Source organism: Fusarium redolens (genome assembly GCF_020744475.1).
Source record: "Fusarium redolens strain MPI-CAGE-AT-0023 chromosome Unknown BKA55scaffold_2, whole genome shotgun sequence".
In the NCBI taxonomy this organism is placed as follows: domain Eukaryota; kingdom Fungi; phylum Ascomycota; class Sordariomycetes; order Hypocreales; family Nectriaceae; genus Fusarium; species Fusarium redolens.
This window is the reverse complement of record NW_025763665.1, coordinates 1340204-1366427: the sequence shown is the minus strand read 5'-3', so window position 1 is coordinate 1366427 and position 26224 is coordinate 1340204. Positions and strand designations below refer to the sequence as shown.

General features: G+C 49.6%; 5 protein-coding genes across 5 annotated transcripts; 3 read left to right on the top strand and 2 right to left on the bottom strand.

Annotated features, from left to right (window-relative positions):
- Window positions 1–612: 612 nt before the first annotated feature.
- Window positions 613–7037, top strand: BKA55DRAFT_500023 (ATP synthase alpha/beta family, nucleotide-binding domain-containing protein; the record flags this gene model as incomplete). The annotated part of the gene is made up of 13 exons (XM_046186709.1): window positions 613–828; window positions 883–913; window positions 968–1392; window positions 1445–2445; window positions 2481–2517; window positions 2992–3492; window positions 3587–3647; window positions 3704–3725; window positions 3829–3877; window positions 3939–4023; window positions 4077–5641; window positions 6084–6106; window positions 6161–7037. The coding sequence occupies 13 exons, from the start codon at window positions 613–615 to the stop codon at window positions 7035–7037; spliced, it is 4893 nt and encodes a 1630-aa protein (XP_046054910.1).
- Window positions 7038–12467: 5430 nt separating this feature from the next.
- BKA55DRAFT_589562 (methyltransferase domain-containing protein) lies at window positions 12468–14261 on the bottom strand (the record flags this gene model as incomplete). Its single annotated transcript, XM_046194954.1, has 1 exon — window positions 12468–14261. One exon carries the CDS (start codon window positions 14259–14261, stop codon window positions 12468–12470), a length of 1794 nt encoding a protein of 597 aa, XP_046054909.1.
- Window positions 14262–14682: 421 nt separating this feature from the next.
- On the top strand, window positions 14683–15862 carry BKA55DRAFT_554302 (t-SNARE). Its single transcript, XM_046191583.1, has 2 exons — window positions 14683–14914; window positions 14969–15862. Exons 1-2 carry the CDS (start codon window positions 14868–14870, stop codon window positions 15630–15632), a joined length of 711 nt encoding a protein of 236 aa, XP_046054908.1. The 5' UTR covers window positions 14683–14867; the 3' UTR covers window positions 15633–15862.
- Window positions 15821–17911, bottom strand: BKA55DRAFT_163521 (GLE1-like protein-domain-containing protein). Its single transcript, XM_046184987.1, has 2 exons — window positions 16836–17911; window positions 15821–16789 (listed from the first exon to the last, which is right to left on the bottom strand). Exons 1-2 carry the CDS (start codon window positions 17661–17663, stop codon window positions 16010–16012), a joined length of 1608 nt encoding a protein of 535 aa, XP_046054907.1. The 5' UTR covers window positions 17664–17911; the 3' UTR covers window positions 15821–16009.
- A 2879-nt stretch (window positions 17912–20790) lies between these two features.
- Window positions 20791–26020, top strand: BKA55DRAFT_554295 (uncharacterized protein). Its single transcript, XM_046191582.1, has 3 exons — window positions 20791–21409; window positions 21599–25442; window positions 25494–26020. The coding sequence occupies exons 1-3, from the start codon at window positions 21208–21210 to the stop codon at window positions 25531–25533; spliced, it is 4086 nt and encodes a 1361-aa protein (XP_046054906.1). The 5' UTR covers window positions 20791–21207; the 3' UTR covers window positions 25534–26020.
- Window positions 26021–26224: the final 204 nt, after the last annotated feature.

Sequence of the window (26224 nt, the reverse complement as noted above, 5' to 3'; positions counted from 1 at the left end):
TTTGCCTTAATCATATTTTTAATCTCAAAGAGATATATTCAACCGCGAAGGCAGTCAATAGGGAGAATATTCCTTTTTATATTGGCCAAGTTGGTGTACATTGCGACCACTTGAGGAGTTGTTCCATATCTGCAGACAGACTCTTTCGCCTTCGTATTTCTTGCTGGATACTCAGCACCCTATCATCTTAGAAGAGAAGCCGTGTCACCTGAAAAAAAGGACAGGCCGGACACATAAAGCCAGTGTATGTACAGTCTCACACCTTGTTGGTGTGAATATGAAGGAGCTCCGGAGACTTTCTCGGATACATCCCAACTGGTTATAATAAGCAGCTCCGCTGGCAATAGTATCCCTTTACTGGTTAGAATTGGCTTATCTCATCTGCTTCATGCGTCGTAACCCTACTTGATGATCTAAAAGCTGACAGCCTCCATCCTGGCGCTGCTCAGAAGTGTCAGCATTAAGCACGATAGCTGCCTCACGCGGCAGTTTGGATCCTTACGCTCTTGTTAATATCAAATACTTATAGAAAGTGAGGATATAAAGAAGGGGAGATACGCACTCTTGTATGTTCTTCTTAGACCTATACCAAGACAATATTCATACTAAATCATGGATGCCTTACAGAATCAAGAACTCAACTCCGATGTCTGCGTGGTAGGAGCAGGACCACTTGGCCTTCTGGCACTCAAGAACCTTCGCGAACAGGGACTCAATACAAAAGCATTTGAAAGACAAGAGTATGTGGGTGGAACTTGGCATGCGTCACACAATATCAAGCAGACAACTGCATTGGAGTATACGACAGCAAACACCTCCAAACAATGTGTAGGTTTCTTTTTCTCTTCAAGGGAGGCAGATCGCAATATTAATAGCTTCTAGTGTTCCATTACTGATTTTCCTATGCCCGATGGTAAGTCAGTCGTATACACTGTCCATATTACGGTGAGGCTCATAGTGTTTCTAGACTTCCCTGTGCACCCCCCTCAGAAGGATCTTGAAAGATACTTCGAATCTTACGCCGAACAGTTTGACCTATATCCACACATACAGTTCTCAGTCTCAGTGGACCATATTGAGCGAGATGAGCCACAAAAGGCCTGGAGGGTCTTTCTCAAGGATGTTAGAACGGGGGTTGAGGAGGTCAGGACCTTCAGTCGCGTAGTTGTCGCTACAGGCATGCTCAATACTCACCATCTCCCACACGTGAAAGGTCTAGAAAAGTTTTCTGGGGATGCCATTCACTCGCGCCAGTTCAAAGACGCCTCAAAATACCAGGGCAAGAACGTGGTTGTCGTAGGTATTGGCGCAACTGGTGTGGATTCGACGTCGTTCTTGGTTAAAGCTGGAACCAGCAAGGTCTATCTTAGCCATCGTGGCACCGTCTTCGTGGTAATAACTCCAACTCCAGACAACCTCAGATTCGAACTCTGATCATTCTTAGCTCCCCAGAAGAGTCAAAGGAAAAGCTTTCGAGCACACATTGAGTCGTCGAGTGTCCATTTGTGTGAGAACGATAGGCAATATCATGCCAAATATCTTTGCAGGACTCATGACCAAGATGATGATCAATATGCGAGATAAAGAATGGCCACACTTGAAGGAAGTATTCGGCACTCGACCAGTTGATGGAGTCCTCCATCGAGTTCCATTGTTCTCCGAGCATCTGGCGGATAACCTCAAAGATGGCACAGTCAAATCTGTACAGGGCATCAAGGAAGTGACTGGTCCCAAGACGATTACTCTTACAGACGGTATGGTTCTGGAAGATGTCGATGCCATCATCTTCTGCTCGGGCTATGGTTATGATTTTTCCATCGTCAAGGGCCCTGGCGATCCGACCGATCCGGCCATTGCCCCTGACCACCACAAGCGGATTGAGGCGACCAATTTCTACAACGAGGAAAGCAAGTTTGCACGCCTTTTCCATGGCTTCGTCTCTGAACAGTTTCCCGACTCATTGGCGTTTCTTGGCCACATGATTATCATGAGACCTCCATTCGTACTTTACGATCTCACTACCATGGCTCTGGCGAGTTTGTGGTCTGGAGACTACCCCATGCCGTCTGCCGAAGAGAGACGTAGGGATATCGATGATCACTATGACTATGTTGTCAAAACACTCCAGAGAGGCCCGGCTCCTCATCCTGGATTTCGCTGGAGGGCGAAGCCAAGTTACGAGTTTCTGAACCAAGCAGCGGGAACAGGAGTCACAGATCGTTTGGGGTGCTTCACATGGGAAGCCTGGAAGCTGTGGTGGAACGACCGAAAGTTTTATAATTTGCTTATGGATGGAACTGATGTGCCCGCGGTTTACAGATTGTTTGACACTGGTCGAGGTCGTAAGCCTTGGCCTGGGGCCAGAGAGTGTATTGAGAAGACAAACCAGGAGGTGAAGGAGCTGGGAGAGCAGTGGGAGAGGGAGAATAAGGATAAGAAGACAAAGTAAACCGCATTCTTAAGGCGCAAAGAATTCATAGCATGATGTTCCTCACGACTGAAATTGAGAAGGTTGAGGTTTGGTACATCAAAGACTTTATACAGTTGAATGAAACAATAAGCCAAAGGTCAATTATCTAAAGTAGCTTCCTTTAACTAGACAGTATATATTAGGAGGAAGGGCAGGCGATATTGAGATTAGAATAGATTATTCATAGGAAAACCAAGACAACAGTGTCAGCTGTTTCGTGAGTTATTCGATTACCAACCTATGTAAGATTCGGGATTATTTACACTATTTCTCTTCTTCCATGTACCTTCGGATTCCATACCTATTATTGTCGACCAGCTCAGGTCAGTAAGGCAGCGCTGTTGTGCATAATGTTTCAGTACAGCCTCCGTCCAAGCGCTAACCTATAGCTCAGCTATGCCCCATTGGAGAATTGGCTCCCCATCTACCTTAATCAACAACATACTCCAGATCTTACACTTACACTTCTGTGAACTTGAAACCACAAATTATCTACCGCAAAAAAAAGGCATCAACTGTAGCTTATGCTCGGCATTCGTCCTACTCTTAGAGCGAGGCGTTCCCTGCTGGATCTGATCCGCACCAGGGGCGAAGACGACGACAACAACAGCCAGCGAGAGCAAGGGAGCGACAGTGACGACGATAGCGTTAGCTCAGGCTCCGGGGCCAGAGGTAGCCGTTACAGAGGGAGCTTCAGTGATAGAGCCCCTGCGCCTCCCGTTAACGTTGCTACTGTTCGAGACCCCACCCGCAAAGCATCGTCATCATCCTGGCTCCACTCAAGAGCTGGGAAAGCAGCAGCTCTAGCGTTGGTGGACGTAGCTCGTCAAGTGCCTCTGCCAAACTCTCCACCACCATCTCCATCTCTGTCTCCATATTCACCTTCATCTCAACCGCCTCCTTCGTCAAACCTCTCTCCCGGTTCGACAGCATCTCCCATCCGGCCTGAGTCGCCGCATTCTCCTACCTCTCCTCATTTTCAATTAGACAAAGCGCCAGTTTCGCCGCTGAAGATGCCTCCCGTGCGTTGATTCCCGACCTCCCCAAGCTTGCTGGCGACAACGCGGCGCATTTTATGCTGCTTGGTTCTTGATACTGACCCATGGTCATCTACAGAAAACAGCGAAGGCTGCTAATAACAGCAGCAAGACCAATGAGGAAGATGGATACCAAACTGGTATGTTCTTCAAGCAAGTTCAAAATACCTTGCGGTGTCGCTAACACTATCTGCAGGTAAAATCTACTCCATTTCCGGGTCAGTACCTACCAATTTTTCCAGCCTGCGATCTATTCTCGACCCCCCAAAAATATACGAACCGAGATTTTGACGGTCAACATGTCATACTGACTTTATACAGTCCCGTCGTCGTGGCCGAGGACATGATTGGTGTTGCCATGTACGAGCTGGTCAGTTGCTATTATCCTCCGTCGTCATCATCCGCCGCGATCTAACCCACCGCTACTACAGGTCAGAGTAGGACATGACAACCTCGTTGGTGAAGTTATTCGAATCAATGGCGATCAGGCCTCTATTCAGGTTTACGAGGAGACATGTACGACAGCCCATGATGAACCTCCAACAATAGCAAGCTAATCATCATCGCAGCCGGTGTCATGGTCGGTGACCCTGTCACCCGTACCGGAAAGCCCTTGTCCGTCGAACTCGGTCCCGGTCTCCTCAACGGTATCTACGACGGTATCCAGCGTCCCCTCGAGGCTATTTCCAAGATGGCCAAGTCCATCTACATCCCCCGCGGTATCGCCGTCCCTGCCCTCAACCGCGAGAAGAAGTGGGAGTTCACACCCTCCGTTAAGGTCGGCGACCACCTTTCCGGTGGTGATGTCTGGGGCTCTGTCTTCGAGAACTCTTTCCTCGCCAACCACAAGATTCTGTTCCCTCCTCGTGCACGAGGAACCGTTACCAAAATCGCTGCCAAGGGCGAGTACACCGTCGTCGACAACATCCTCGAGGTCGAATTCGATGGCAAGAAGACAGAGTATCCCATGATGCAGTCCTGGCCTGTTCGAGTACCACGTCCGTCCAACGACAAGAAGTCTGCCGATCAGCCCTTCATTGTCGGCCAGCGAGTCCTCGACGCTCTTTTCCCCAGTGTTCAAGGTGGTACCGTCGCAATCCCCGGCGCTTTCGGTTGCGGAAAGACTGTCATTAGTCAGTCTGTGTCTAAGTTCTCCAACAGTGACGTTATCGTCTATGTTGGTTGCGGTGAGCGAGGTAATGAGATGGCTGAAGTCTTGAAGGATTTCCCCGAGCTCACCATTGATGTCGATGGCCGCAAGGAGCCTATCATGAAGCGAACCACGCTCATTGCCAACACCTCCAACATGCCCGTCGCTGCCCGAGAAGCCTCCATTTACACCGGAATTACTGTCGCAGAATACTTCCGTGACCAGGGTCTTAACGTGGCCATGATGGCTGACTCCTCTTCTCGATGGGCTGAGGCTCTTCGAGAACTTTCCGGTCGTCTAGGAGAAATGCCTGCTGATCAGGGTTTCCCCGCCTACCTGGGCGCCAAGCTTGCCTCGTTCTACGAGCGAGCCGGTCGTGTTCAGACTCTTGGTTCTCCCGAGCGCGAGGGCAGTGTCAGTATTGTCGGTGCCGTCAGTCCTCCCGGTGGTGATTTCTCGGATCCCGTTACTACATCCACTCTGGGTATTGTGCAGGTCTTCTGGGGTCTCGACAAGAAGCTTGCCCAGCGAAAACATTTCCCTTCCATCAATACATCGTTATCTTACAGCAAGTATAACACCATTTTGGATAAGTATTACGAGAAGAATTACCCCGACTTCCCTCGACTCCGCGACCGCATCAAGCAACTTCTGTCTGATTCAGAGGAGCTCGACCAGGTTGTTCAGCTTGTTGGAAAGAGTGCCCTGTCCGACCCTGACAAGATTACATTGGATATTGCAGGCCTGATCAAGGAAGATTTCCTGCAGCAGAATGGTTACTCCGATTATGACCAGTTCTGTCCTATCTGGAAGACAGAGTGGATGATGAAGCTCATGGTGGGCTTCCACGACGAGGCCCAAAAAGTTATTGCGCAGGGTCAGAGCTGGGCCAAGGTACGAGAGGCTACTTCTGACCTGCAAGCCAACCTGCGACAGTTGAAGTTTGAGGTTCCCACTGATGGCCAGGAGGTGATCTCCAAGAGAGTAAGTCCTTTATTTATTTATTTTTGGTGACCTACAAAATGCGCGTGCTAACTAAATTCTAGTACGAGGAGATTCAACAGAAGATGACAGACAAGTTTGCGGCTGTCATGGACGAGTAATACAATACAAATGTTGCATTGCTGGTTGTTTCTGTGTTGAAGCTATAGATAGGTCATGTTGGGGGATAGGTCAGAAGATGACCGGTATTCGATTACTATTTGCGCCGCCCCGTAGTCTAGTGTACTCGCTCAATATCAATTTGTTCTAAATACAAGGCCATTGTATCACATCCATTTATCACGAGATGGTTGTGGAAACCTGGAAGCCTAAGAGAGAAATGGAGATTGAGTGGATCAATGAGGTGAAATGGATGAGCTGATGTGGGGCTTCTGCAAGTTAAAGTGCATTATTCAACGTCAGCTGTAAGAAGCATTATTGTTAGACTTGCAATGGACCTAATTGGGGGTTTTTTTAACGTTCTCAAATATACTATTGCTTGAGATCTATTATAAAGTTAAGACGATTTCAAAAACTACACACTCAAGACCCTCAATCTCCTTTCAATCAACCCCTCACTCCCCGAACAATGTCCGAAGAACTTCAGGATGAAGTTGAAGCAATTAATTCCATCTACGGCGATGGCAGCCTCGTCCCAACAGAAGACGACTCCTCTGTATTTATCCTCAAACTGCCAGGCGACGCATCCTCTCTGCGTCTGAGATTCCCGTCTGATTATCCCTCTAAACCCCCCAGTGCCCTCAGCACACACCACAGCTCTGGCGGTGTCAAAGGCGCTGGTGCTCGTGATCTGGCACTCTTCCGTGACGCCCTGGGTGAAGTATTTCAAGAGGGCCTAGTTTGTCTATTCGATGCTGTGGAGGAGTTCACGCGGCGTGCGGAGGAGCAGAAACCAGAGCCCGAAAGTGAGCCCCAAGCTCCAGCGACACCTGAAGAGGAATACTACGAGCAACCAGACTTTCCACCTCCGGAATGGATCCTATCAGATCTTGTGACAGAGTCAAAATCAACATTCTTAGCACACGTCGCACGAGTGACTTCGCCTGATCAGGCTCGATACTACGTCCAACTTTTGCTCGCATCAGACAAACGCATACGCAGCGCCACGCACAACATGACAGCATGGCGGATCCGTGGGCCCGGGGCTACAAGCTTCCAAGACTGCGACGATGATGGCGAGACAGCTGCCGGTGGGAGGATGTTGCACCTCATGCAGGTCATGGATATCTGGGATGCCATGGTGGTGGTGACGAGGTGGTACGGCGGTGTTCAGCTAGGTCCTAGAAGGTTTGCGCTCATCAATGCTGTAGCTAGAGATGGGTTTGTAAAATCCGGGTTAGTAAAAGAGGAGAAGCAGGAGAAGAAAAAGGGGAAGTGAGCAATGGGGTCCTGATATCATGACCGTTTCCTTCAAGTCAGCTTACCGTTTGATATTAAAGGAGAGTGGGCTCTAGACACGGAAATAATTTGTAAAGACAAGTTTGAAAGACATGTAAGTCATGGGGAACGATGTACTAGATGAAGGCACTTTGTAACACGGTATTTTAAGTGGTAAGCTCAACAATCCCAAGGCGTAATTATTGCCAGGAGTTCAACCTATATCATGCCCTGCGAATAATCTAGGTTCGAGTACTTCCAAGATCTCAAGAATGACTAAGGACGATCAAATATAGCAGAGGGACTTTCACGGCATGCTGCCATACAGGAGACGGATATACAACTTCAGCGACTGAGTCTTCCACTAGGTACTATATCTTGGTATCAATATAGAAGTCAGACGCATCTCCAGGAACATTTCCCCTGCCTAAATACTAAAGTTCTAAAGTCACATAATCATTTCACGCAAATCCAACAGCCCGGCTTCTTAGAAAACAAACGCCATCTCCGTTGCGCCATTCGTTATCTCCTCATAGATTGTGAGCTTTCCATAATTTTACATCAATGTAACAGTCTTATCTTCTATCGCAAGTATATTGATCAAGCTCAAGGCATCACAGCTCTTCACTGAGCAATGGCTTCAATATACCAATGGCCCTGACAGACTGCTCTTCGGAAAGAATCACAGCACCTGCCTGAGCAGTCGAGAGATAAGATAATTCAGAACTCGCCGCTATCTGGGTGTCTTGTACGAGTATACCAGCGACACCGCAAACAATACCCGTGGCCTCTAGAGGAAGAGTTTTCAAGTCCAGGAAGATCGGTATCAGGCTAGCATCTGTGTCCCCAACGAGGGAGTCGCCAAATATGTCGAGAAGATTCTTGTCGAGCAGGAGGGACGGCGGATCATCCTGAGCAAGAGTGACGGACATAAAGCGAGGCTGAGAGACAAGCGCTGAGATTATGCATGTATAGAGCTTTGTATCCACATTGTCCGCCCAACTTGGTCGACGGCCGTTTCCTGTTGCGTGGCGGCTGATAGAAGGCCGTTGATGGGTGAAGTTTGCAAGCTGCGATGCTTCGCGACCAGAACATTGTACCAATTCAAGCGCTTCCTCAATTTTAGGTGCCACATGCCTCTTCTTAAGTGTACCAAAAATGCGTGTTTGCAACTCAGCGACATTAAGAGGGAGGCCCTCATGTGGCGGAGAAGATGCAGACAAACCAGTGCCCTGCTTGTGATTGGCAGCGGAAGTGATGAAGTTGGACTCGTTGTCGGAAAGCTCGAAGCCTTTGGCGATGAGAGACTTGACCACGTTTTCTCGCTCTTTCGTGGGGACTAGGATGAAGTCCGAGTAATAGGTCGTAATGAAGAATATGGGGATACCAGCGAGTGCTAGCGGAGAGGTCAATTCCATCACACGACCGCCTGCATCAAGTCCGGCGCTTATGACTGAAAGTACCATATAGGATTCTTGGGAAACGGAAACAGTTTTCGCAATGTCGCGCGGCATGGCTTTAAGGACTGGCTCGAAGACATTTTGAGCCCATGAGGTATGACACACAACCGAACACTCAAGAGGAGTGATGCTGATATTCAGAAATCCATGCTGGCCATCAGGTGTGAGTCCTTGTAACTCGTACTCGGGCGAATCGCGCAAGCCTCCCGTTCCCTGAGATTGTGGCAGAAGTACTCGGAGGATTGGCTGGAGCAGTGTCGAGTAGAGGCTGAGAGGGATGTGAATCAGCGTATATGTGCCATCCTAGAGGTAGAATGTCAGGATCAAAGTAATTCTTTGGAAAGTTACTCCTAATTTTTGTTGCAGCTAATATACCAACAGATCAATGCTTTTGCGAGGAGGCGTAACACTTACAAGAAATGATACCTGCGCGTTCATGATGAACGGCTAGCATTGGAGAGGTCCAGGGCCCTTGTGCTACGGGATTGGGTCAGGGTGTAGATGGAGCGCAATGCAAATGTGTTACTGTTGACAGAGTCGAGCTGATTGTAGCTTGCGACAAGTCGGCGCGATGTAAAAATCGAGTTACTGACTCGATCATGAAGATGTTTGGTCTCAGCGTTGTTGTAAGGTTTGGGCTAAGGTTGGAGAGGAACAAGAGACAAAGGAGCAGCCAATGTCCGAAACCCGGTAAACTTTGACTTGGTCTAGAGTGCAGACAAGATTTGAAGGCGAAGAGTTTTGTGAGGGGATTGAGAAAGAGTTGGAGGTAAGTCCAGACCAGACAATGGAGGGCACGATAAGGGTAAACCCACGTTATTAACTCTCTTCCTGATCTTACCTTTTAAAGAGTAACTTCAACTGCTCCAAGTATCGCTATCTCTAAGCCGAACTGGAAGGGCACGTCCCTCGATCGAGCCCAGCCCTGCAGGCAGGGTTTTGCCGTCTGAGACCAGGTCCGGCGCCATGGCCAACTTGGGAACTAGTCCAGTTGGTCGAGTTGAGCTATGACGGCAGAAACGTTGATGGACACGAATGGGTGGGGTATCCTGACTGGTAGCTCTTTTTAGGACACTGGCTTTAACCTCTCTGCCTCGCTGCCAGTGACTTGACTTTCAAAACCCTGCTGGCAGCTAACCGTTTAGCTCCACCTGCTCTGAACATACCCATTTGCCTGTTGGTTTCGATATATGTTTAGACTTACATGGGCAGACATTGATCAAGGTTATCCACGGGAGATAGACAGACTCGTGTCAAGAAAGGCTCTCGAGGGCTGCTTAGTTGCAGATCTTGGTCCAATGTCCGATGCACAGAGACACATTGCGTCTGTTCAGGTACGGCAGAGCCCGAAGAGTGCAGATGGCATCTATGATTGTGGCCGAGGTCGTTCCACGACAGCGACTACAGGAAGCGTATGGCCAAAGTTGGAAGGAATCAGCTGTCCTCCATGTCTGAACACGTTTGGATTGTGGCTCCTAGAGCACAGAACATCGTGAAATGTGCCATGTAACGCTGCGGCATGACAACCATGCTCTCACTACGTTGCTAGTAAAAACTGATATTTCTTCGATATGAGTGCGTCACAGTCGTCCTGAGATCGGCTCGTGATGTAGGAGTGAACGACGGACAGATATTCTGATAGGTTCGGGCCCCTGGAGCACTCTCTCGAAGGAGCCCATCTGAGAATGATGTTGGTGTTGGTGCGTGGGGCAAGCAAGTGGTGAGTTGCCCTCTATCCTTGCACTGGCTTGGAGAGATCGGAAGAGGACGAGACCCTTGCGTTGTGGTGTGCGAGGTAAGGCAAGTGGTCACAACCAAGAACTCCTAAAGTCAGGTTGTGAACCATGGTCCATGTCCTACGGCAATAGTCAGGAGCTAGGTGAGCTGTATCGTAGCGTTTTCTGGCTGTGGTCCCTGATAAAAAATTGGAATTACCGACTTGACAACGAACGAGTATTCACTATCTCAATTCTTCTCTCGTCCACGTTAAGGATACGGAGTTGCTGCTTGTCCTGATCAGCTCAACCTTTGCCAGCGTAAGAGTTGATTCCATTCAGTAAGCGGCCAATCTTTGAACCTGAATGCATTCATCAGGCTAACGACAAGGTTGTGGAGGATGACGATGTGTAAGTGTTGGTTGCTGGTGAGAATGAGGTGAGCTTCATGGTTTTTCGGTTAGAGCGTGTGCCGTTGTCGTAAGTGAGGCACCCAAAGATCATCCTCCATCCAAGGCTGGTCTGGAAAGGATGGGGATCATGCCTTCTGTAAGTTGACAAGCAACTAGTAGCAACTCACCGACCAGCAGCTACCTTGCTATGCTTCACCTTTTCACCGTCACATGTGCAGTTTATCGGATAGAAAATGCCCTTTTCTTCACCTTGGAAACGTCACAATTCAGACTTGTCATTTTGGAGACATCCATGAATCCAGCTCGGGTCAGCTCCAACGATCGATGATGGACCCTAGTTACAGGATCCTCTGGCTTTCCACAATTGGAAACACCCTAGAAACCCCAGCTTTCGCGCATCCTATCTTCCAACGTTGGATCGGTATGGCCGAGACATCAAAAGCATCCATGATTCCATGGTATGACTTCGCCTCAAAGTCGCATACAGAGAAGCTTGCATCTCTGTACAGCACACAAATGTGCCTCCAGGTGTCAGCTGTCCCTAGGCCTGCAGTCGCTGCCTTGCTTTCAGCACCAACAAACAAGAGTGACACGATGCCTGAATCCATCAGCTATACTCGAATCCCGTGTCGGGGAACCTCAATATCAAGATGGCATAATGGGTCGTTGCCTATCATGCCTCTAAGCAGGTCCGTCACCGTCACATTGCATGACTCTCATCCGCTGCACGCGTCTAAATAAGACTGTCTTTGAATTACCTCACCTCGGTATATTCTGACACTACAACACAACACAGCATCTCGGGAATCCCATTCCATTATCAATGTGCTACTGTCCATGTAGGGTGATGTGATTACCCCACGACAGCCGGCGTTGCAGCGGGCGCAATATTTCCAAAGCTCTTTTTGAAGGAGCCCTGTCTAATACTTGACTTCTCTATCACGCTTGTCAGTGGCTCAAAAATGGCACCATTGACCGGACCCGTGATTCAGTGCGTGACCTCCTGCTTGTTGGTAGGCATGCCTGTGCATTGCATCGTCCTGCTTATTTGCCTTGCATTACGAGTGACGCAGTGCATATCACGCTGTTAACTCCCGACTGAAGGGGACCATGACGAAGTTGACAAGTCGATTGCGACACCAGATGCCGACCATTGTGCCATACGGGGCAGCCCATGATCAAATTGAGTAGCGCAGCTAGACAGCAGGCCCTCGAAAATGGATGCTCCTTCATTAATACCTATCAGCAAAGAGGGGCAGCTGTCCTGTTGTTTGTGGGACGGAACGCCAAGTGGGCTACGAGATAAAGGGTTCCGGGGTAGAGGCTTACACCTCATCATATCGTAATACAATTCGAGACAAACACGTCTGATAACTACCATTCGGTATCTTGCGAGTCAGAACCACGAACTATTGAGTATGTATCAAATAAACAACACCGTGTTCGGGTAAATATATTTTCCTGAATCTTATTAACCTCAGGCCTGTTGTTCTGTGCCGCTGATCGTCCGAGGAACTTCCTGTCCTGTCGTACACTTCAAGATGTCACTCCTGAAGTGTCGAGCGAAAGCGGAGGGGGGTTCATGCATGACATCGCCCATCTAGGAGAGCCACGCCCCGATATTGCCTAGTACAACCAATAACCACAACCGACGGATTACCAAGCCCAGTTCTTACACAAATATATTCTTATTTCATTACCTAGCAACAAGCAGCCGATTGCATCTCTCCTCATCATGGACACACCTGTAATGAGGGCCTCATCCAGGGATGCGGTTAGGATCGGGTATCAGCACTTGGAGACAACTCACTTCATTCCGATTACGACCTAGCTGAAAGTTTAATCATCGCTTAACTCCAACAACAACCAGGTTTCTTGGACTTTGTTCATAGTCAAACACCGTTTCGACCCACGCGTGACGGACGAGATCGTCGTGTTCTTTCAGAAATGTCCACCGATCTGAAACAATGAGGGATTCAACTGCCATCGCACTGAATGCCATGAGACTCCAGACAGCGCAGAGCTCCTTCTTCCGTGGCAGATACACTGTCTCATATCTCTCGATCTCCTCGTCTGAGATGTCACCCATTTTCTCCTGCATCACTTCCGCATACTGTTTGTATTCGTTGTTTGTCGTGAGTTTCTCCACTGCGCCGCGGACATAGGACTTGAACGACCCATAGCAACTCTTCCTGAGCGACCCAATGATGACTGGATTGGTGCTGATGTCGAAGGGGCTCTCACTGTCATCCTGGGTTGAGGCTGCAGCATCCGCCTGTGATTCTCCTTGGCTACCTGTATGCCGCACTTTCTTCACCACGCCTCGGTCAAGAAACATCTTTTGCAAGACTGCTCGGTAGAAGTGTCGAGAGAAGAATCCAGCACTCTCCTTCTCGGTCCAGTTTTGCGGTGCTTGGCAAGCCATCATGCGGGCTGTGATGTTCAATCGCACGCCATCTCCCTGATATGCAGAAAACTTGTTGCTCATCGGGAATCCTTGTGGGTCATGCTTTTCTGATTCCCGAACGAGCCGACCGTTGACAGCTTGGAGAGTTGGCCTCAAGAACGCGTGCTTGTATGTTGGAGGACCGAGTTTCTCGGTCATCAAGTTGTAACAGCACCCAACGATGGCCACGGCTCGAATGTCTGGATTGAGGACCAGAGAGCGGATTCCAAAGTGCGACAAATTTCCGCAAGAATGGATTGACATAGCCATCAGGCTCAGGTCCTTCTTCTCGTCTTCTGTGTGACTCCCGGGGTTGATTTGGGCAATAACATCCGCCAGGTCGCCACTATCTAGTCGACCTGAGATGTACTGAACAGACCCCTTACCTTTTTCCACGGTATATTCTGCTTCGAGTTCTTTGACAGGTCTAAACTCAAAAGCTTCATCTCCTGCAACCTCACGAATAGCCTTGGCCAAGGCCTCTGGATCCTCTTGACCATCAGGCCCCCGCGCTTCTAAAATCTTTGTCCATAGCTTCTTGTTCCTCATGACCTTAGGCTTAACGGCTAGTCCAGATGACACGTCTAGACCTCTCGCTGCCGTGACGTTGTTCTCTCGTCCCTCGACAGCTACAACATGCCTGTTATAAGGCTCGCTTGCCATGGCCCGGCCAAGATAGTTTTGGCCGCTACCAAAGTCCACGTAGTGAGATATCCCATAGCCGCACTGCGCACTGATATCTTCTGATAGTCGGGCCAAGTAGTCCGCGAAGTTGGTGACTTCATGTGTTTTTTTGACGTTCATGCCCACGGCTACTGACCGTGGCAGAACCGGCAGTTTCTCTGAAGGAGGCGTGAATGATCGGCCAAGAGAGAGATTACGAACTGTTCGAATGTACTCTATGAGAGTCGCTGGTGGTTGCTCTCCTTCCAACTCTAGATTGTCCAGATCATCCCGCATGAGAAGGTCCAGAAACTCCATGAGACTCCTCGAGAGGATGAATGCGTGCCACTCTTTGGGAATGGCATAATGAAAGAGACCAGGCTCGATGGTGAAAAAGTCAAGGATATGAACCCCACCACAGAGAATCTGAAAAGTCTCGGACGTTCGGACAAATTTAAGAAGCTCATCAATATATTCCTCTGGCGAGGAGAAGTTGCCATTAAATGGCAGAGGTTTTTCTGGTATCATACTGAAGTTGTGTGTGCTACCCTGTAGAGTTATCAGTGGTGATAGCCTGCCAGATGAAGCATAATGAATACGTACAAGTTCAATATATCTGCCGTTTACTGATCGGCTGGCGCTTTTATACGAATTCTGAGGTTGAAAGGTTGGCTATCTGGCGACGGTACTTAAACAAATCGTCCAAAGAATAGATGCAGTTGTGTATGGATATAAATGAAGTTATCAACGAGCTCAAGGAAATACCTGAACTCGACTAATCTGCAGACTTTCTGATCCGAAGAAGGAGACAATGAGATAAACTTTGTGCTTTTAAAACATGAATTCAAAAGCAGTTTTGCGGAGTTCTCAATCACAACCATCTTTCTTAATTTAGTAGGTTGTGTGCAGGTCGAATTTGTAGGTGAGTCTTCGGTGAACGAAGACGATACGTACCGCTGGCATCTCACCGAGGACTTCCGGGTTAAGCTCACCTGCAGGGTCCATGCAACGTCATCTCCCGAATATCGTGAAACACCTGGCCTATTACTCACCAACTCGCTCCTTTTTGCACCAAGTCGCGCAGAATCCTCGCGCATTGTGTTTACTGCGTATGGTCACTTTGACGTTGTCAGGATGATGTCCTCTACCAACGACGAGGATCCTTTCCTCCAGGTCCAACAGCACGTCTTCACCTTTCTAGCGCTTAGTTGTTATTATTAACAAAACCTGCACAGAGATGTTCTTAACCAGATGGCGAATGCCCGGCCTCTATTCGCATCATATCTCCGGATCCGCTCACTTTCCACGGATGCCAACTCTCCTGAACTCGCATCAGCTCGCTCCGATCTCGAGTCCGCCTTGTCATCCCTTGCCGACGACCTAGCAGATCTGGTCGCATCTGTTCAGGCTGTTGAATCCGAACCGTCGCAATTTGGCCTCTCACAACATGAAGTCACGCGACGAAAACGACTCGTTCAAGAAGTCGGCGGCGAGATCGATGATATGCACGATGAGCTCGCCAAGAAAGTGGACGCGAGTGACTTGCCTGACCCGAATGCGTTTGCCATTGATGGCGATGCCGAGGATAACTACGCTGAGTTCGAGCAGCAACAACAGATGGAAATGATGCACGAGCAGGATCAGCATTTAGATGGCGTGTTTCAAACAGTGGGTAATTTGCGTCGACAGGCGGATGATATGGGCAGAGAGCTCGAGGAGCAGCGCGAGATGTTGGAGGAAGTAGATAACGTGGCTGATCGCGTTGGTGGCCGGTTGGCAACAGGCGTTCAGAAACTTCAGTATGTGATGCGGCAGAACGAGGATCGATACAGCAGTTGCTGTATAGCGGTTCTGATATTTGTCCTCATTCTGCTACTGATTCTCCTTCTAATCCTGTGATGCTTGCATCCAGGTCAAAAGACGAATGCATAGCTCCGTTGTCAAGAGCATTTACGACACTATAATGTCTGGGAATTTGGAGTTTGGGCTGGGATCACTTTTATGACTACCAATACAGGGACCGGGAATCTTTCTTTTTTTGTCTTGGGTCTGTATACTACAAAGAAGGATAGAGCAGCAGCGGCCATTTTGTACCCCAACGGCAGCTTATAATTTAACAAGTTTATCAAACACATAACACGCCGCCAAGAACGATGCCCGGAATGGATCATCTTTCAACAGAGCGGTTTTCCATTTCGTAAACGCCCCTAACATCCCGGCCGAGAGTTTATTTGAGTTGGTATTCGGTTGATCGTACAACGGGGCGTCCTTCGCCTCTAAGTCAATATCAACCCAGATTCGGTCTTAAGCACATCTGCCAGAGCGGCCAAGGAGCCAGCAGCAGTAGCATTTTGCGGGGCCTTCTTGGGAAACTCGATGAGAGCAAGTCGTAGTGCTGCCAAAGCTGCATTGCCGTAGAAATTGAGGAAGCGCTGCTCATGCCCCTGAATCATGGATCGCAGCACCACATATTGAGTGTTTGACGTCTCGTTAGGCGGTGAGTTGACAATGTAGGCGAGCGCCCTCCAGTAATTTGTGGGTGGGTAGGGATTCTTTTTGGAAGATTTGCCGAAGTCTCTCAAAGACAGAGAAGCAAAACCGGCGCCCAAGCCAGTCATCCTATCGTTATGGCTTTGTTCGGTAATCCATGATGGCCCGTCCTTCTTCCAGCCGATTGCCATACGGCCACGTTCAGTTTTGTCACTGCCTCTGTGGCCAAATAGCACAGGACACACTATTCGATATTTGGCCATGAGAATATCGACTAGAGATTGACCTCGCCATTGGAATTCCTTGGTGGAGAAGATATGAGCTGCAAATACACCAACAGGGTCTGCAGCCTTGGGATTTGCGCCACCCTCGTTAATGAACTGGCTGACAATACCCTTGGCGCAGATGTTTATGAGATATATGAAGAGTGAGGGCAGAGTAGCCTCGTTGTTTAGAGAGCCTTCTACGGGCTCTCTTTTGTCAACCACAAAGAGACTGACATCGATCGGAGGACTTGGTATCCGGCCTTCCAAAGCCTCTTTCAGTGCTGCCGTAATTTTGTTGATCTGAGAAATGTTAGTGATCCTCTCAAAATAGATGCTTGCGACTTACAGGTTGGGCATTTGCACCCTTTCCACCCGTCAATTGGCCAATAGCAACTCGAATTTCTCGTCGAGCAGCACCCAGCCTGCCCTTAAGAGGCGACCCGGGGACCTTGGATTGAGCTTGCAACTCTTTTCGTAGTTTCTTGAGCTCCTGGTGGATCTGGGAATAGCGGTCGATGCTAGGTGCAGGTTTAGACTGCACAGGCTGTACAGCGGGCGCTGCAGACTTGGCTGCAGGCTGAGGAATGGTCGTAGCAGCTGGAGCTGCAGATTGTGTTGTAGCCCCGTTGGGTTTTTGTAATTGGCTTTGTGAAGCAGGCTGTGCGGTACCGAATGGGTTGCTCGGTTTAGTTTCAGTAAGACTTGCTGTCGTACCGGAAGCTGGTGCCGGGCCTGTCGTAGGAGAGGCAACGGGTTTCTTTGCATCTATGGCGGGTGTCGCATCTTTGATTTGAGTTATTCCATTCGTCTTCGTAGGTTCCTGTTTGGCTGGGGGAGGTGGTTGCGGTGCGGGCTCTGGGGGTAAATGAGGGACCGTCTTCGCCTTGAGTTCCCGTAGCCTTTTCTCCTCCGCAACTACAGCAGCTTCCGCTTTGAGCCTCTCCTCCTCTCTGCGCTCCTCAGCAATGATGCGCTTGTGCTCTTCCTGTAACTCATGGAGCTCATAGACTCGTATAGCTGCTTGGCGTACGCGATCATGCTCTAGTTGTGCTGCAGCCAGAGCATCTCGATGGTTTAGTTCATTGTTTCGCGAGTCGAGAAGAAATGTTGCTGCTATGTTGCGATCCGGGCTGGAAAGCAACTGATTGCGCCTCACGGGCGACGAGAATGTCATGTCGTATACGAACAGCTCCCGGGTCCGTTATTGGGATCGCATCTGGGACGGAGAAAGATTTCGAATTCACAGAGCAACGTATTTTGGCTTTCGGTGGCACGAAGAAAACAAATGTATCTTTGATTTCTGCAGAAAAAAAAGGAGGGGGTGAAGAAAATGTCAACTGCCGAAGTCGCGTAAGGTTTATAACAGCGGTTGATAAATCGTGTTAAGGTAGCCCTTTAGAAGAGGCTGGATGTCGATCCATTGGATCAAAACATCAGGTAGGTGGTTCCTATTGTACGACCAGGTCCTTATTGTCGACTATTGAACGACCGGGCTAGTCGGAAGTGGTATAGCTGACTTTTGAAAGGTGGTGGATTCAGCTCGGTCCGCTAAAATAAAGCCCCGACATGCGCCACAGATACATAGAATAGCCACATCATGAGGGTAGGGTACCCTACACTGATGAACATGATTCAAGGAACTAAAAGGATGGGGCCAGTGTTGTGAAACATGGCTTCGACAATGCCCATGTACCTCCTTGACCACGGGTAAACAGAAATGGGAACCTTTCTCTGGGTAATAAACGCATTCGACAGCGCGGTCTCTTGTCTACATAAAGAACAGTGAGATCGACGGTAGTTGCTCGACAATGCAAAGTGATGGCCGCACCTAAGGATGCCTCGAATTTCTGAGGTTCACCAAGAAACGTTGAACTGTTGAGGCAGTCGATTTGAAGCTTTCAGACAACGTGAGGCACGATGGGGTGTCTCGACTGAAGGGTTGCATTGTTGGTGGCTCGAATCTAGAACACCGATGGTCGTGATTCACTGCCGAGGGCCGGGCCGTTGCTGGCCATCTGTGTAAGGTAGCTTTCTTAAGCTCTATTCGAGGTATGCGGAAGTTGGCTTCGAAGCCACCGAAGCCAGGCTGAGATACTGAGGGCATTGAACACCAAGAGTGAACAAAAGTGGTGGAATCCGTGTTGATTTACGTGACCGGGCTTCTTAAGCTCGAGATTATCTCCAACATAATACGTGATATGTACATACTGTATACACATGACAACCTCTAGACATGCCTGTTACGGCAACAACAGTATCGCAAGTCAGCCAATATAAATAAGGTAGGAATCTGAAATGCCAAATGAGGCACTGTTGAGCGCACAACCAATTCCGGACCCGCTAACACTTTCTATTGGAAGCTGTTAATATTTTCTTCGTGAACGATTTTCACTTTAGTGAGGGCTTGAAACGTTTTCGACATAGCAAAGAATCATTTCATCCTTGCTCCTTGAAAATCAAGTCACCACGAAGTCACTGGTCGGCTGTGGACTACTTGTAGATTATCTCGGTTTTCGTGGAAATAAAGTAATATGAAGCCGACTGGATCTGCACAGTATTAGGTACGGTACTTCCAGCGATGCAGATAGATCCCAGTGGAAGAAACGGTGGAATGTAGATGAGATCACTTGAGAAGCTCCAACATCAAATTTCGTCAGTGAGACTATGAACTGCCCCTCGATGACGTGAGTTAGGGATTCCTCCCATTTTTATTGGGTTAATAAATCGTGCAAAGGCCAACCTTAGAAGAGAAACAGATGGTCACGAATATTCAGTTCCCTCATGTTAGGTAGTGTCAGAACTGTTTGATTGAATAATTAGTATTTAGAATACCTAAACTTAGTTTATTCCTAATAACTTTTAAAATTTCTTCTGTCCCGTTCTCTGAGTACAATTTGGGTCTCATGATAACCCATAACTATCTTCTGACTACGTATAGAGAAAGAGGGTAACTTCCTTTCTCATCCTTTGTTATGTTTAAGCTGCAAGGATTCGGTTGTGTATCCATGGCTTGAAGCAAGGGGTTCCAGGTTCGTCGCCCCTAGCGTAGGCGGATACGGTTAAGCATCACCACATTGGGTAGTCACATGGCCTCGTTCGTTTAGGACGCTTTGAAGTGTAACACTGGACGCGTAGAGGATGAAGACGAGTACTCGGTAGTCGGTCTCGAGGTTTTTGTTTAGGGGAGGAGCCTGTTTCGACATTGTTTGACAATAGTAGTGCCAGGGTGCTGAGAACGGTAGAGGTATTGAAACGTAGCGAAGACTTGTCCTTTGCTGAATGGGTTCGTCTCACTTCAACCTCGAAGCAAAGGCGTCAGCTAGTAGCTAATAAAGACCAGCTATTTCCACGGTTAGTATCCGTAAAATCCCAACTGTTCGTATATTAATCAGCTTAATTTGAAAACCTCGATAAGCTCCATAACAAAGCAGACTGTCTTACAGTAAGGTGAACATGAACAATGATCCATCGCCCGTTTTGCTTATCAAATTTCACTCTATTTACTCCAGATGACGCCCTTCTCATCCCTCAACGCCACATTCAGAAAGATCGACTCCTTGAATCATGGACCATGTCCAATCTCAAGCTGGGGGGTGGTGGTACCCTTGTATGTGAACTTCGACCGTCTTTGTGAGGAGGATTCAGGAAGCTCCTGAAAACAAACACAATTATTGCAAGACACATATTTCGGTGAATTGAACCTAGCAATGTGTTCTTGACATATCTCATTAAGGATAGAGACTGAAAGGAGCCGACAGTTTCAGTTGTACGAGTTGTCTAGACTCTGCAGCCATTATCCATGGCACTTAGGAGATAGCATCCCCGCTATTAGCGGAGTCAGCCGGCGTCAGTGCGAGCTTCAGGTGCTAGGGGCTCTACCAGGCCCGGCTGGAGGCCACTAGAGCTGCGTTAGACCAACGGACAACCCCATCTTTAGGCGTCTCTAAGGATAATCCCCCGGTCCAGCTGTCTGGATGCTAGAGCTGTGATCAAATGGCCCCAGATATTCATTTGCGCCCATGAGGTCGTGAAGCCCAGCCAAAGCGGTGCGAGAAATACAGCAGTAGCTTTCGATTATTGCACCTCTTAGTTTCCATTTTAGTACTGCTAATGGAGACAAGGACCCAGACAGGGAAGGTACTGATATCAGGCTCTTACCAGCTGCGCAAGACAGACGTAAATTTAGACCAGAAGGTACAGTACAAACTTACCTGGTAGGTACTAACCTAGCCGTATCCCACCTCACGCTCTCCACTGAAGCTAAACCATCTCTATCTAGGTACCTACCTATCCACCCATCCATCATCTTCTTCGCATCCATCCCTCCTCTTCTTCTCCTCCAACTCACTCTCGTCTCTCTTCCTGTCGCCAGGAGTTGGAATTTGTTCCATCCATCCAGGCTTTCACTTCTCGTCGTCTCACCATCTGCCTCTTCATCGCCGCCTTTCCAAATCACGTTCCTTGGCTCAGCGCAAGCTCGTCTACCCTCCTTTTGGGCAAACATTGTCCCGCCGTGCCATCGCCTATCGCCATCGCAATTCGCCTCATCCATTGCCCGTTACCCAACAGGTTCGCCCATCCTCACCCAACCGCCCATCTTCGGCCATTACAACGCTTCTCGATATCAGATCCAACTAGCTGTATCTTGATCAATCACCTTCGCCGGGCATCGACGTGCTATATTTACAATCCAAGTGCTCTTGACTCAACTGCCCAACATGGAGCAGCAGCAACAGCAACCCCCGCAGCAGCCGCAGCAACAGCAGCCGCAGCAGCAGCAGTCTTCTCAACAGCAAGCTTCCCAGCAGCAGCCTCAGGTTGGCGGCGTCCCTGGGCCTGCTGGGCGTAGACTTCACATTGCCCATCGCCGAAGCCCTTCTGAGCTGACGCCACTGATGAGCATGTTTGCTAACCCTGGAAGTAAGTTCATGAGGTCTCAACTGTCTTGTTTCCATCCCTTCTCTATACGTCATCTTGTGCCTTCACCATACTCTCATACCCCTTTAAGCAGTGACTGTTCCATACGTTTCTAAGTCATCATCTATGATGCTCCTGCCATAGCTATGGAAGTTCCCTACACAGCAATATACTAACAGGTCTATCCTATAGTGGAGCAGCTTGCCATTCAGCAGCAGATCGAACTGTTGCAGCAACAGCAGCAGCAGATTCAAGCTACGCATCAGCAATATGTCAATATGGGAATGGTGCCTCCGGGACAGCCTCTCGGCCCTGGTGGTGCGTTCAATCCTTTGCAGCCAATGCCCAATATGTCGCAAGCTGCTTTCCAGTTCCCCAATCAAGTACCTCAGCAGAACATGGCTCCTCCCACCCAGCCACTCTCACATCGCCGTAATCAGTCGGCACTCCCTAACATGGGCATGGGACCTCCTCCTGCGCCCTCCTCTGGTGCTTCTGGATCCGGCTTTGGCAACTTCGAAGCTCCTCAAGCCCAGAGCCGAGAGAATACTGGAGGCCGAGGCGGTCGTGGTGGAGGTGCTGGTGGTGGTCATCAAAGAAGACACTCTCTAGCCCTCGCCGACGCCAAGAAGGCCGCCGAGATTGCCCAACAGAAGCGAACAACCACCGGCTTCTCCTTCCCTGCCTCTCCTGCCCCTGACGAGGAGAATAAGCCCGCTTCCCAGTCCACCCTTGATGTTCCTGTTGCTCAGGGGTCGACTCGCGGTGGACGTGGCGGCCATGGCCGCAGTCAGAGCATGGCGGTTAATGGCCGAGGCGGCGGCCGTGGTGGTTTGAATGCCGAAAGCAATGAATTTCAACGCCGCGGAAGCGGCCATGCCCGTACCGGATCTCGCAACTTCGAAGGTAACTGGCGTACTCAAGGACAGGGCCAGGAACAATCTGGCAATGCCGGACAGAGCCAAGGCTTCCAGCCTGGTCACCGACCTCGCGGATCTATGAACCAGTCCGTCTCTGGAATTGGAGGCTTTCAGTATAACCCCACCCAACCTCAGGTTATGCAGCTCCCTAATCAGATGATGATGCAACAAATGTATGGGCAGCAGCTCAACCCCATGCAGCTGAACCAGCTACAGGCTTTGCAAGCCGCTCAAATGAATGGCCAGCCTTTTATGGGTCTCCAGGGCTCTCAGCATGCTGGTCAGCTTGGTGGCCAGCAGCAGCAACAGCAGCGAAAGACCCTTTTTACCCCCTATCTCCCTCAGGCCTCCCTCCCCGCTCTTTTGGCCGATGGGCAGCTCGTGTCCGGTATCCTCCGTGTCAACAAGAAGAACCGAAGTGATGCTTATGTTACCACTCAGGATGGTCTGCTTGACGCTGATATCTTCATTTGTGGTAGCAAGGACCGAAACCGTGCGCTTGAAGGCGATCTCGTCGCTATCGAGCTCCTGGACGTTGACGAAGTCTGGGGCCAGAAGCGCGAGAAAGAAGAGAAGAAGAAACGCAAGGACATTACCGATACTCGATCCGGATCTACTAACCAAGGCACCCAAAACTCTGGCAACAATAACGATGGGAACCCTCCCGAGGGCGGAATTCGTCGTCGTGGCAGTCTCCGTCAACGCCCCACTCAAAAGAAGAACGATGATGTTGAAGTTGAGGGCCAGAGCCTCCTCCTTGTTGAAGAGGAGGAGATCAACGATGAACAGAAGCCCCTGTACGCTGGCCACGTTGTTGCTGTTGTTGAGCGTGTTGCCGGTCAAATGTTTTCTGGCACTCTTGGCCTACTCCGTCCTAGCAGCCAAGCTACCAAGGAGAAGCAAGAGGCTGAGAGGGCTGCTCGTGAAGGTAACAACTCGCGCCATCCCGAGCCTCGCCAACAGGAGAAGCCCAAGATTGTTTGGTTCAAGCCCACAGACAAACGTGTGCCACTCATCGCCATCCCCACCGAACAGGCACCCCGTGACTTTGTCGAGAAGCACCAAGACTACGCGGATCGAATTTTTGTGGCTTGCATAAAGCGCTGGCCCATTACCTCCCTCCACCCCTTTGGAACTCTGGTTGAGCAGCTTGGACGCATGGGTGATCTTAAGGTTGAAACCGATGCTCTTCTTCGCGACAACAACTTTGCTTCAGACGAGTTCTCTGACGCCGTGCTCCGCAGCGTCGGTCTGCAAGACTGGTCGCTTGATAAGGAAGACGAAGCAGCCCTCGCCGAACGTCGTGACTACCGTGAAGAGAAGGTTTTCACGATCGACTACAATGGAGGCGCTGAGCTCGGCAATGGCGTTCATGTCAAGTCTCGTTCTGATGGCAAAATTGAGATTGGTATCCACGTAGCTGACATCGCACACTTTGTTAAGCCCAACTCCCTGGTGGACCGCGAGGCTAAGAAGCGAGGCACCTCCGTTCAGCTCAAGAATCGCTTCTGCGCCTTGTTGCCGCCCAAGCTGTCGGCTGAAGTTTGCTCTCTGACCCCCGACCAGGACCGTCTCGCTGTGTCCGTGGTGTTCAATGTGAACCCGCACACTGGCACTGTCGCCGAAGGTGATGCGTGGATTGGCCGCTCGATCATCAAGAGTGCTGGCAAGGTTTCTCTTGACGACATTGATGATGCTCTGACAAACCCCTCTGAATACAAGAACCCGGCCGTTCCTGTCAATACGATCCAGATTCTCAACGCTGTGTCGCAGAAGTTCCGGGAAGCTCGTCTCGGTGCTGGTGGCGAACCCATTGCACCTCTTAGACTGCTCCAGCAACTTGACGACGAGAACGACCCCGTTCAGGACAACCTCTTTGACTCGACGCAGGCCCTTGAGCTTGTGGAAGAACTGATTCACAAGGCTAATGCTCATGTAGCACAACGCCTTGTTGAGGGGCTTCCTGAGAAGGCTTTCCTTCGTCGCCAGTCTGCCCCTAACCCCCGACGACTGCAGACTTTCGTGGAGCGCATGACAGCGTTGGGTTATGATATCGACTCATCCGGCAGCGGTGCCCTCCAGAACAGTCTCTTCAAGGTCGACGACCCAGATCTGCGAAAGGGTATGGAGACTCTTGTCGTTAAGTCTATGCAGAGGGCCAAGTACTTCATTTCAGGTAAGACTGGCAAGCAGCTGTGGCCCCACTATGCTCTCAACCTGCCTCTTTACACTCATTTCACCAACCCAACCCGGCGCTACGCCGATATTATCGTCCATCGTCAACTCGAGGCTGTTCTCTCTGAGGGCAAGATTGAGTTTACTGAGGATCTGGAGAACCTCGTCAAGACCGCCGAGTCTTGTAATACTAAAAAAGATTCTGCTCAGAATGCCCAGGAGCAGAGTGTTCACATCGAGTCTTGCCGAACGATGGATAAGAAGCGCCAAGAGGCCAACGGTGACCTCATTGCCGAGGGTATTGTCTTGTGTGTATACGAGTCCGCGTTTGACGTCCTCATCCCCGAGTGGGGATTCGAGAAGCGAGTTCACTGTGATCAGCTACCTTTGAAGAAGGCCGAGTTCCGAAAGGAGAAGCGGGTTCTTGAGCTTTACTGGGAGAAGGGTGTTCCCAGTTCGGCGTTCGTGCCCGAGGATGAGCGACCCAAGGCTGCCGCATCCATCCGACACTCAAATGCTCTAGCGGCTCAGCGCCAGGCTGAGGAGGCTGAACGTGCCCGAAAGGAGCGCGAGGAAGCTACTCGCAAGCAAACCGATACCGGCACCATCTCTACCGATGATGTTGATGCCCTTTTCGACGATGACGACGATAACACGTCCGACGTGACTGAGGCCATGGCTGGAGCCTCGCTGGCTGAGCGCCCTACTCAGAGCGTCCCCGGCTCTCCTGCTCGTTCCTCATCCAATGCCGGCAATCTGCACCGCACTCGTTCAGATTCCAAGGTGCCTGTGGCGGAGGCTGTCGAGACTCGCCTCACCAACAAGGAGAAGTACCTCAGCCTCTTCTCGCTTCGCGAGGAGGGTGGTGACTACATTCAGGATGTGACAGAGATGACGAGGGTACCGGTGATTCTGAAGACGGATCTCACCAAGAGCCCACCGTAAGTCAGCCTGTGTTACGAGAAGAAGTACTGTGCTAACCGAGAGATTAGTTGTCTGACCATCCGATCTCTAAACCCTTATGCTCTGTGAAAGGAGAAACAAAAGTTAGCTGGCGATTGTAATGGTGACAATGTAGTGCGAAGTTTTTAAACCGGGCTACTTGGTCGAGGAAGAAGGTATATCTATGTTTGTGTGAGGAGCATTGCCAGACGGAGAAGATTGCCAGAAGGAGTCGGACTTTTAGGTAGTGGTATCAAAGGGGAGACATTGCGGAAGTAATCTCATCTTTCCTCAAGCAGTATATGATTGCCTGTTTGTTATTGTGCTGTTTGCCTTATTTTTGAATGATTTCCATCTCTTTCCAGGGAAATGGCAAGACCTTGTGCTCGACTACGTAGGTATGTAAAGTCTTGGGCGTCCTTTGCAAGGCAATCGTCAAATAATTCAGCCATCAGACGAAGGCGGTCACATTGTTTTGCCGACAATCCTAATTACCGGCAGTCTTTTGTTTTGTTCTGATTTTGGGTTAGCCTAGAAATGGAGCAAAAGAGCCTAGATTACGGAGTACAGTTATCAGATTCAAACTAATAATTTTACTTTAGCCTTTTGGCTTGAATTGCAGGGTTGATATGTATCACATGTGTTTCGGCCAATGACCGGACCGAGCAATGCTTATAACGAACCAAATAAGGCAGTGAGGGGATTTCGGGATCTCAGGACAGTGTTTCATCATCATCCTTGGGCCACCTACAGCGTCACATTGTAGATATACTACATGTGC

Excerpts from the sequence above, each read along its gene's own strand:
- BKA55DRAFT_554302 (XM_046191583.1), top strand. The coding sequence starts at position 14,868 with ATGATGTCCTCTACCAACGACGAGGATCCTTTCCTCCAGGTCCAACA. Across the intron at positions 14,915-14,968 it reads CCTTTCCTCCAGGTCCAACA|AGATGTTCTTAACCAGATGG; the intron begins GCACGTCTTCAC and ends AAACCTGCACAG.
- BKA55DRAFT_163521 (XM_046184987.1), bottom strand. The coding sequence starts at position 17,663 with ATGACATTCTCGTCGCCCGTGAGGCGCAATCAGTTGCTTTCCAGCCCG. Across the intron at positions 16,790-16,835 it reads AGGGTGCAAATGCCCAACCT|ATCAACAAAATTACGGCAGC; the intron begins GTAAGTCGCAAG and ends AACATTTCTCAG.
- BKA55DRAFT_554295 (XM_046191582.1), top strand. The coding sequence starts at position 21,208 with ATGGAGCAGCAGCAACAGCAACCCCCGCAGCAGCCGCAGCAACAGCAG. Across the intron at positions 21,410-21,598 it reads CATGTTTGCTAACCCTGGAA|TGGAGCAGCTTGCCATTCAG; the intron begins GTAAGTTCATGA and ends TCTATCCTATAG. Across the intron at positions 25,443-25,493 it reads GATCTCACCAAGAGCCCACC|TTGTCTGACCATCCGATCTC; the intron begins GTAAGTCAGCCT and ends CCGAGAGATTAG.